This window comes from Sus scrofa, chromosome 9 (genome assembly GCF_000003025.6).
Source record: "Sus scrofa isolate TJ Tabasco breed Duroc chromosome 9, Sscrofa11.1, whole genome shotgun sequence".
In the NCBI taxonomy this organism is placed as follows: domain Eukaryota; kingdom Metazoa; phylum Chordata; class Mammalia; order Artiodactyla; family Suidae; genus Sus; species Sus scrofa.
The window spans coordinates 32,914,257-32,925,815 of NC_010451.4; the positions used below are offsets into that span (position 1 = coordinate 32,914,257).

General features: G+C 38.2%; 1 protein-coding gene across 1 annotated transcript in view; it reads left to right on the forward strand.

The window, feature by feature from the left end:
* YAP1 (Yes associated protein 1) overlaps window positions 1-10,670 on the forward strand; it is a 113,298-nt gene extending 102,628 nt beyond the window's left edge. The window contains 3 exon segments of the mRNA XM_021062706.1: window positions 1,596-1,726; window positions 5,655-5,767; window positions 7,584-10,670. Of these exon segments, the coding sequence (XP_020918365.1) occupies window positions 1,596-1,726; window positions 5,655-5,767; window positions 7,584-7,822 (483 nt within the window). The 3' untranslated portion in view covers window positions 7,823-10,670.

Below are 11,559 nucleotides of genomic sequence, written 5' to 3' on the forward strand. Positions count from 1 at the left end.
GTATTTCTAAACCAACTCCAGGGTATGAACGAAGGAGTGACTGATTGCAATGCAATGGTGAAGTGGTCCGTATCCTTGCAGTTTAGAAATCTGGAATTTCAGTGGTAGATTCCTGTATAGATTTTTGTGCATGGGTTTTGACCGTTCCCGAGTAGTGGATGAGTTGCCACGAAGTAAAACACTGATCATTGTCCCAAATGTGAGTGAAGATTGTAGAGGTTGGTTTGGTTTTGAACAGCAGGGTCTTGGCTGTAAAAGTGGGTAATTGAGGTGGGGGGGGGGCGATGATTGGAATCCGGAAGGTCAAGGAGCTGTCATGTTGAGCGAATCGTCTACCTAATGTATAAATACTAAGATACATTAGTGTGTCTTAAAACGCATATAATATTGAAATAGTAATGAGCATAAATGGTATTTTAAGATATTTGTAACAACTACAGCATGAAAAATCAAAGGTACAGTAAATACTAGTTTGTTGTCTATGTTCATAACTGAAGAAAATGCTAAATTTCAGTTAGAGGTTAGTGAAATAAAGATGTAATGTTTTTCTCCATCCAAGTTCACAGACCCTCTCCATTCTGTCATGATCATCTGCTTAAGAAATCCACTTAAGTAGATCCAGAAGGGTAAAGCTGAGTAAAAAGAAGTGCTTGGTGCATAGTCTAGAGGTGGTGGTTGCAGAGCGCAGAGAATACGTCCTCTGCCTCTGGGCGCAGGGGTGACCGTGGGAGAGAGGGTCCTAGAGGTGGTGGCTGTGTGCCGCAGTGAATAGGCTTGGCTCAGGAAGGCTGCAGGGCATGGGGCAGTGTCCTCTGTGATCCTCAGGGAAGGTAACAGTGAATGGATGAAAAGGTGAGAAAAAGGACAGGGTAGTAATGAAAGGTGTAGGGGTTGGCCAGAGTGAGGTGAACTAGCCTTGAAGCCCCAGGCGGATAGAAAGTCAAGGCCTGGAGCATTGGGAAGCATGTTGAGACAGGCCTTCTGGAACCATCAGAGTAGTTAGTAATGGCCCATAGCTTTTGCTTAGTTTCCAGGTAGAATCCTGCTTAGAAATTGCTGGATACCCCTGAAGATAGCTCAAGATAGAAAAACCTGAAGGCAAAATGAGTCACTCAATAGTGAAGTGTAAAGCAGTCAATGCAGGGGGGCAGGAGGGGATATTGCTGTCTTGGTAAATCATCAAGTTTTGTTCTTCTGACTTTATTTTTATTACTGGTGCCAAACACACAAAACCATATAAGGGTTGGTGAGTAAAAATAAACTTTAAGAAAAATTATTTTTTTAAAGACCAGACTTGTCATCCTGTCCCAAAGAAGAGACTTAGGAGTGGGTGCCAGAATAAGGAAAATTATGAAAGGGGACTAAGCAGTTAAGTAAATATGTTTTGGGGTTAATAAAACTAGATAAACTTTCAGTTTATATAATGTTCAGTCACTTGAAGTGAATAGAAGAACTCGGTCTTTCTGCCTGGAAAACTCATTAATTTTTAGATGTTAATGCTTCAGCTTTCTATGTACATGGTTATTACTTTAAACCTAACAATAAGTTTGTTAACTTGTAGATTGATTCTATTTGTTTGTTTCGATTTCTTCTAGGAATTAGCTCTCCGTAGCCAATTACCAACACTGGAGCAGGATGGCGGGACTCAAAATCCAGTTTCTTCTCCTGGGATGTCTCAGGAATTAAGAACAATGACGACCAATAGCTCAGATCCCTTTCTTAACAGGTTAGTGAGAGTTGCTACTGGCCAACATCTGAAAAAGATTATAGCTTTAAAATGATTCTCCTTAGTACTTGTAATGAGCTGGTTGAACATTTGTGTGGGCCAAGAACCATAGCTGTAAATGAATCTCTCCATAAATGGCTAGTACAATAAAACTCGAGGATGAAAAGACGGCTCCTGTGAGAGGAAATGAGCTGTTCAGACTTGTAGAGGGGATGCTTATTCAAAGTCACGTGTTTGCTTGTGCCTATACTGTTGACTAACAGTTACGTACAGAATCATGAAGGAACATGTGAATGCCTTTCTATGAAAGCAGATGAACTGCATCTTAAACCTACTTAGGTTTAGCCTTGTAAGGATCATTGGAAGGACTTTTCCACACAGAAATGTTCAACCTGAGAGGGAGAACTGTAAGGCCTCATGTTCTGAAAAGGGCTGTAGTTCAAGGAGACAGAGGTAAGGTTGTGTCTCTTTCAAAAATGCATTACTATTAAAGAGTATTTGAAAATAACAGTTTATTTTAACAGATGCCTTTTAGTGAGTTACCACAAATCTTGGGTTTCAGGCACATTGCAAAGATGTTATTATGTGAGTGCTATGTTAAAAGCTGCATGCTGAGACAGATCATAGTCTTTGCCTAGAAAGCCATTTAAAATTAAGATTTGACTACAGTTCTTTTCTTCTAGCTATAATATATTTATTGAGTTTCAGTTTTTGAAAATATGGAAAGAATGCTTTCTCATTTTTGTGCTTTTGATTTTTTAACCAACTTTGAACAGTGTACTTTTTAAAATGTTTAAAGGTAATTTTTGTATAGAAAGGATATTTGCTGCTCTTTTATTAATTCTCACCAATTAAATTGAAAGTGTCCTGATCCTTAAAAAAAAAAAAAAAAACCAAAATATCTTGTTGTACCAAAATATTTAGTACAATAAAATTTCTCATTGTTTGCCCGGTCTTAAGACCTAGTGCTTGTGTCCTAATTGATAGCTTTGGTTTTGAAGGCCATCTAAAATGTGTTTTAAGTTTGTATTTATTCTTTTGGTACATGCAGTTTAAAGTTCTGCCAAAAATTGAGTGTATTGGAGTTCCCATCATGACTTAGTGGAAACAAATCCGACTAGGAACCATGAGGTTGCGGGTTCGGTCCCTGCCCTTGCTCAGTGGGTTAAGGATCCGGTGTTGCAGTGAGCTGTGGTGTAGGTCACAGATACAGCTCGGATCTGGTGTGGCTGTGGCTGAGGCGTAGACTGGCAGCTGTAGCTCTGATTAGACCCCTAGCCTGGGAACCTCCATAGGCTGTGAGGGTGGCCTTAAAAAGCAAAAAAAAAAAAAAAAAACGAGTATATTTATATAAGATTTTAGTTCTGAGCTTAAACTGAAGTTAATTGGGAAAGGGCACAGCCACAGAACTTTTGCTTTTTTCACAGGGGAAATTTCAGATCAGTACAATTCCAGTACTCAACTCATTTAAGGCCTGCATTGATCCAGGGATAAAATTAGACCATTTAGAAAAATGGATAGGTTGTATATCCTCCTAATAGGTATTTGTGCAGATTCTTTTTTTTTTTTTGGTAAGGGAGTTCCTATTGTGGCACAGCAGAAATGAATCCTACTAGTATCCATGAGGATGCAGGTTCGATCCCTGGCCTCACTCAGGGGGTCAGGAATTGGTGTTGCTGTGAGCTGTAGTATAGGCCTGCAGCTGCAGCACCAGTTCCACCCTTAGCCTGGGAACTTGCATATGCCACCAGAGTGGCCCTAAAAAGCAAAAAACAAAAACAAAACTTTTGGTAATTGCTGAGCTGCAGTTTAAGATTCTCTTTTCTGGTAAAGATTACAGAGTGAAACATCACTACTATTCTCAGTCTCAGGGCAGAATCCTATGTCCACTCTCTGTTGTACCCTAGTTTCTAAAACACGCATCTGACTATAGCATTCCCCTTTTCAGAAACTCTTGCTGGGTTCCCATTGCCCATTATTGGATTCGTCCATACTCCTTAAGCTCTAAACACTTGTCCTCCTGACTTGCCACGGAGTTGACTTTTGGTGATAGTGGAACATCCTCTCCTTTTCCTTTGACTCAGATCTCAAAGCCAGCTCTGACGTTCCCCACTGTGAAACCTTCCCCCGTATGTTTCAGGCTTTCTCCTCTTTGTTCTGAAAGCACTTTGCTCACATAGCCCTTGTATATCATTCATAAATGTATTTGTTCACCTCCACCCCAGGGAAGTTATGAACCTCTCAGAGGGGAGCATCATTTGTAGGTGTTTGTTGTTGTTAACCTCTCTATCCTTAGAGCCTGGTCTAATGCCTGTCACATAGTAGCAGATGCTCAGTGAATGTTTATTGAGGAGGGGGATGCACTGCAGGCTGTAGGGTCCTGCAGGGAGCAGTTCCTAATCAGGGAAATGGCCCTCTGAACTCTGTCCTCAGGAATGCCCATGTGCTTCCCCTGAGGCTTGGAAAGAACTGAGGACTTTGTAAATTCAGCTATTCTGTAACAGAGTCTTGAGTATCTTGATGCTTACCCGGTGCTTAGCAGTGGAAATAGAGTGATGACTAGGACCAGGCCCTTGTCCCAGATCAGGACAAGCAAAATAAAAACAAACCACATCCTGAGACCTTCTCCGAAGTAGCTGCATTGTATACAGATGGTCTCAGAGGCAAATTTGTGTTTTCTTGGAACTGTGTGAGGCTTTTGAATCTTGCCAGAATCTGACACAGAAGCATTAGAGTCAACTCGTGGTTGCGATATACAGAGTGAAGGAAAGGGAGAACAAGGCAAGTACATTGAGTAATTTAGGAAAGAAATTTGGGAGACTGAGCCTTCAACCTTGAGCAACTGTTAAAGCTGTTTTTAAAGCTTAGTTATTTTTTTGTTTAACTTTGTGTAAGCTAAACACAAAATGTCTGTTTTAATGTCTAAGCTTTGGGGAAAAGTTAAAGCTCACGTTGTGGTCGGAGACCATTAAGAATAACAATTGCCTTTATTTAACACTTTGCCATAAGATTTTCCAGAATTAGTAGAACCCCCAATTTTACATTTGATGCCACCTGGTATATATGTGCTACTAGCTTAGAAAAGTGTTCTATTCATGAGTGTTCTGAGGATATTTACCATAGTTGTGTGTATAACTTTTCATTTAGCCTCAAGTAAAAAATCTATCTTGGCTCTTACCTGTTTTTCTCAAGGTATATGCCTTGGGTTTTTTTGTTTGTTTGTTTGTCTGTTTTATCTTTGTTTTTAGTCTTTCCTTCAGCTGGAACTCTTAGGACTCGTGTCTTAAGTTACGGGGTTTGTTTGGGGTCCCGACTTCAGCAGAAGCCAGGATATCAAGATCAGGAGTTCTTATCAGCAGCAACTCATCTATTGTGGCCCAATTCAAAAATGAATTCTGGGTCTTTATTTTGGGTTGATTTTTTTTCCAACTTAAACTCTGCATGAGAGCTAGAAATTTAGCATGAGTCTAGTGCAGACCTGTCTCACCACCCACCTGGAGGTTGTGTTTTGACCTATGCCTGTGACTTCTAGCACTGAGGAGTAGAGATCTTGAAACAGATGAGCTATATGGAGCCCCCAGATTCAGGTGCTATTAGAGGAAAATGCTTACATCGAGATTTTTCTGTCAGGTAGGAAAAAAACTGACCATATATTTCTTTTCCCTTATTGTCACCAAGCCTAGAACCTTAGGGGAAGTCTTGACCCCTTAAAGTTGCCAGCCTCGATGAGAATTAACTTGTCTATTTCCCTTCATAGCACAAGGGCTTTGTATGAATCCTAAAGGAGGGTGCTTGTTTCAGACGCTGCAGGGCAAGAATCTTCACTGATCCTCTCTGAGAATCATGTTGGGACTCAGCAGGTGTTTATTTTTAGTTTGAAGTAATTTTTAAGTTTCTTGTGTTGGTCTTTAACTCTCATTCTTTGTAGTGGCACCTACCATTCTCGAGATGAGAGCACAGACAGCGGACTAAGCATGAGCAGCTACAGTGTCCCTCGAACCCCAGATGACTTCTTGAACAGTGTTGATGAAATGGATACAGGTAAGTGTTTTTATTCCTCTTGGTAATCTAGCCTAAGTCAGGTATCGTCATTTTATCACCAGGTCTAATAAACTATTGTGAGCAAAGATTATTTAGAAAACGAATTAGGAGTTCCTTTGTGGTGCAGCTGGTTAAAGATCTGGCATTGTCGTTGCTGTGGCACAAGCGTGATCCAAAAAAAGGAAAACCAACTAAGGTCCTATAAACTTTAATTCAAATTGAGCCTGCTTTGTTTTATGGCAATTTATAATTTATCTTTTCCCAGTCGTGAGTTTGGTGTTAGTAGATGCAAACTTATATTTAGAATGGATAATCAATGAGTCCCACTGTATATAGCACAGGGAACTATATATATATATATATATATATATATATATATATATATATATATATATCTCCAATCTCTTTTGATAGGACATAATGAAATACTGAGTTAATTTAAAAAACTGAGTTAGCAAGGTAGTTGAGGATTTGTTTCTCCTTTTTTTTTTTTTTTTTTTTTTTTGTCTTTTTAGGGTCACACCTGCAACATATGGAGGTTCCCAGGCTAGGTCTCTAATCTGAGCTACAGCTGCTGGCCTACACCACAGCCACAGCAATGCTGGATCCGAGTGGAGTCTGCGACCTACACCACAGCTCACTGCAATGCAGGATCCTTAACCCTCTGAGCGAGGCCAGGGATCAAACCTGCATCCTCATGGACACTAGTAAGATTTGTTTCTGCTGAGCCAGGACAGGAACTCTGAGGATTTGTTTCCTTAATTTTAGAGAGAGATCTCTATGTGTGATTCATATGTCTCTTTCTATATGTGATTCATTATTTGTGTTCCTCTTTTTTGTAAGGGTCTTTGGTCCAGCTTAGGAATTAGGGGCCCAGGAAGCTAGGGAAGGCTAGGTGGTGGGGCTCATCTACTTTATTGTTAGAATAGTTGCAGGGGTCTTTTAGGATCCTCACGGGGTTATTACTCAAGTAACCCTTTCTCCTGTGGCTTAGCTGGTGACCCTGGACTTGGTAGCTATCAGAGGGCATGAATTGGCAGCGAAATGAAGCAGTTAACCAGCTAACTAGTTCCTTAGCTGACAGCTTCTGAAAAAAGTGTTTGGCAAGTCTTTTGTGCCTTGTGCTCATCCAGCTCTTTGCTCTGATGAATCCACACCACCCTCTCTTCATCTAAATATTATATTATCCTTAGGAGTCAAACCCAGCTCATTCGTAACACCTTTCCTTACTCCTCAGTCCTCCATTAACCTGTCTCTCTAATCCTTTTGAACACTTAATGGTTTGTATTTGTTTTTCTGAAAGCACATTTCATCGAAATGCTTAGGAATGTTTTAACATTGTCATGGCCAGGTAAGTGTGACCTAGAAGCAAAGCTAGGAAGATTTATTTATCCAAGGACTGCTGGGAGGCCTGTTTTTACTATTACGAATGTGAGTCTCCCAAGAGTAGATTAAGAGTTTTATCCAGCCCTTTCATTGTATTCTGTTCCCCGGTGTGTACTTAAGAGAAAGATGAGTCTGTACCATTCATTTTCATATTTTCTCTTATTATGGCAGTGCATATCTGGAAGAGGGCCAAGTACTGATGCTGTTGTCTCATACTTATTCTTCCTTTCTTGCTGTATGTAATTTATCAAGGGATTTTTTTTTCATGACCCCCTTCAGTACTCAGCACATTGTAATAAGTAATCAAGCTGTTGGTTCAATGTCTGAAGCTGAAACAAAAGCAAATGTGCATTGTTATACTCAGCTGATACAGCTCTGATGTTAGCTTTTCAGAAAGGACCTATTCTCTCTTTCTCTGTGTTCCAATTAGGTGACACTATCAACCAAAGCACCCTACCTTCACAGCAGAACCGTTTCCCAGACTATCTTGAAGCCATTCCTGGGACAAATGTGGACCTTGGAACACTGGAGGGAGATGGAATGAACATAGAAGGAGAGGAGTTGATGCCAAGTCTGCAAGAAGCTTTGAGTTCTGACATCCTTAATGACATGGAGTCTGTTTTGGCTGCCACCAAGCTAGATAAAGAAAGCTTTCTTACATGGTTATAGAGCCCTCAGGTAGACTGCATTCTAAATCTGTGAAGGAGCTAAGGCGATTAAGACATACACCTGAAATTTCCAAATAAGCCAGTTGCGACCTTCTGGCCAATACAGAAAAAGATGAACAAACGTCCAGCAAGATTCTTTCATCCACTATTTTGCTCTTCCTTGTCCATTGCTGCTGTTAATATGTTGCTGACCTCTTCCATAGTTGGCTCTAAAGAATCAAAAAAACTTTTTTTGTTTCTTTTGCTATTATAACTACTGTTTGTTTTGGGGGCTGGGGGAAGTGAGCCTGTTTGGATGATGGATGCCATTCCTTTTGCCCATTTAGACGTTCACCGATCATTTTAACTCGATACTCAGACTTGGAAGTCAAATGCTTCATGTCACAGCATTTAGTTTGTTCAAGCAATTGTTTTCTTCAGCTGCCTTTAGCCAGTGGAAAAACATGACTTACTGGTCTGACAAGCCAAAAATGTTGTATCTGATATTAAGTACTTATGCTGATTTGGAGAGATTGCTGAAACCAAGGCTGAAGACTGTTTTACTTTCAGTGGTTTTTTTCCCTCCTAGTGCTATCATTAGTCACATAGTGACCTTGATTTTATTTTAGGAGCTTTTAAGGCTTGAGACAATTTCCATAGAAATATATTAATTATTGCCACATACTCTAGTGTAGGTTTTGATGAGTTTTACTGTGGGTATTTTTTTGTTTAGGTTGATTGGGGGGTTTGGGGTTTTGTTCATTTGTTTTTGTTTTTCCAGAACATAGGCAAATTACCATAGTAGTAAATCTGTTTATAGTTGTAGTTTGGGGAGTTATTGTAGTACTTTGGTAAATCTACATTTCCGGTTATTTCTGGTTTTTTTTTTTGGTTTTTTTTTTTTTTTTTTTTTTTTTTTTTTTTTACCATCTTATTTAAATCTTGATTATCTGCTCTCTCTATATGTATAACCACACACACTTATAATGTTTATGGTAGTGTGATAGCAGAATGTATTTTTTTTTAAGTTTTCCCATCTTTCCAATTTATTTTAAAATGGTAGCTTTGTGAATGTATGCATTTAGAATACATGACCTAGTAGTTTATATTTCACAGATAGTTTAAATCTGGTTGGGGCAGTCTGCAGATGTTTGTAGTAGTTTAGTGTTCTAGAAAGGGCTGTAGTTATTAGTAGTGCCCAGAGGAAGGAGTTCTGTATGTCCTCTGGGCACAGAGTGGATATTTGATGAATTTGAAAGAAGCAAACAAGAAATGGCTTTATTATCCCCTGGTTACTCTCTCAGACTAATACTAAGTCTTGATGGGAAATCACTGAGTTAGGTTCATAATGTACATGACAGAAGTAAGCTTTATATAGTGGTTTACCTTCCTTTAGCTTTAAAAGTTTACCTTCACCTTAGTTTTGGACATAAATTCTAGTCTTTAGTTCTCATTTGTAATGAACACATTAAAGACTACATTGAAATATTGCCTACAAGACTGTTCCTACTTAAAAGACTTGCTCCTACTTCTATATGCTGAGAATTTTTTGACCCTGAATAGTATGTAGTATACTGTAAGGTCATGAGTTAGCTGGTAAAGTGCTCAGATTAATGTATATTGGTAGTTGAATTTAGCAAAGAAATAGATAATCATGATTATACTTTTATTTTTACTGGAAGAGATATTAACTAGAGTATGTGTCTACAGGAGTAATAATGGTTTCCAAAGAGTATTTTTAAAGGAACAAAATGAGCATGAATCAACTCTTCAGTATAAGCTACGAAGTAATATTTGATTGTGAATTATAGTGGCATCCACTAGCACCTCTATGATTAAGGGTCTTTCAATGTTTCTAGAATAATCCCTTATTTTCAAGGGTTTATAAGATATAAAATCTCTTCGTGGCCAAAACTGATATGAAAAGCCTCAGCTTGGGAAGATAGGTGGGTTTTTTTTTTTTCCTTTCTAATTAAAAAATCTAAGTATTTTGACCCTTCAATTTAGAGGAGTGCTAAAGTTGGATAAGAAGGTTTAAAAGTTGGGTAAGAGGGTTTATATTAAATACTTTCAGTGCTCAAAATGCAATCACTGTGTTGTATATAATGATTCATTGGTTGACCTTTCATAATAATTGACTCTAAGGCTATAAGAAAGCAGCAGAAAGATTAAATCTTGAATGAGGTCTGAGGGAAAACGGCCACTGCAGATGTATTGATTTTTTTTAGAGGAATAATGAAATTTTGCCTAGAATGCACAATTGATTTTATGGACGATATAGCATGTTGGGTTTTTTTATGTGCAGAAGATCAAAGCTACTTGAAAGGATGGCCTACAATTTGCCATTAAGCCACAAATGAAGATCGCATCTCATATCTCAGCAGAGTAGCTGTAGATTAGGGAAGAGGGTGGGAAGATAGGAGGGGGGTTGTGACGATTTAGTGAGACCTTGATAGAGAACTTTATAAGCTTCTTTTTCTTCAATAAAGTCTGGCATCTTGCTGTCATTAAAGGCAGTTGTTCCTAGAGTTTCAATCTCTTAAGTACACCCACAAAACAAAAATACGGAATTCTTAATTTCCCTTCAACTTTAATTTGCCTGGTTATACCTCAATGTTGTAGCAGCACCGTGGTACTGACACATGGTGCTTTGATTTTATCGTAGCTTCTGTACTGACCTGAAGGAGACCTGAGTCCTTTCTGAGTTTGAATCACAGCCCTGATGTGGTCTTTCTTGTTTTATGTCCTTGTTCCTAATGTAAAAGTACTTAACTGCTTCTTGGTTGTATTGGGTGGCACTGGGATAAGATTTTAACTGGGGATTCTTGAATTGCTTTTACAATAAACCAATTTTATAATCTTTAAATTTATCAGCTTATCACATTTGTGTTCTTTTTAGTTAGGGCTTCTTAGATCTCCTTACGGTTGATGGAGCACATTGATTTGATGTTTCAGATTTTCTAGAGCACTGTTTGTTGTAATAACTTTTTTCTAAATATAGTGCCTTTTTTAGAAAAGAAAAAAAGGAACATAAGGAAGTGACTTTTATACAAATAATGTTGTTGTTTGAAGTATTCATACTAAATAAAATTCTGTATGGAACTTTGGCAGAAACACTTTAAAAAAAAAAAACTAATTGTGTAATTGATAATTCATACCAGTCAGTGTTGAAACTCAGTGCAGAAGTGGGAGGCAATATTCAGTGATTACCAATTTCACAGCTACACATCTGAGAAATGAGCACTCAGATGAATTTTATCTTCCCATGAGCACGTTTTTGTAAGAATTGTGGGTGTGCCTATCTTGACAGTTGTTTTCTGTATCTGGAAAGAGTATTCTCCGCATTTTAAATGTTTTATATTAGAGAATTCCTTAATGCACACTTGTCAAATATATATATATAGTACCAATGTTACCTTTTTATTTTTTTGTTTTAGATGTAAGAGCATGCTCATATGTTAGGTACTTACATAAATTGTTACATTATTTTTTCTTATGTAATACCTTTTTGTTTGTTTATATGGTTCAAATATATTCTTTCTTTAAACTCTTCTTTGTTGTTTTTAACAGTTAATATATTTAAAACTTTTTTGCTTCTTACTGGTCTTCCAATAGAACAAGTACTAGTAGTAAATCGTGATTACAGTGGTAACCGGTAGGTTAAACTTAAGGTTGATTTGGCTTTTGGAACCTTGGTAGTAGGGATATAAATTTTGAACTTTATGTTCTGTACTCTTCCTGTAGGCCATCCCATTAGTA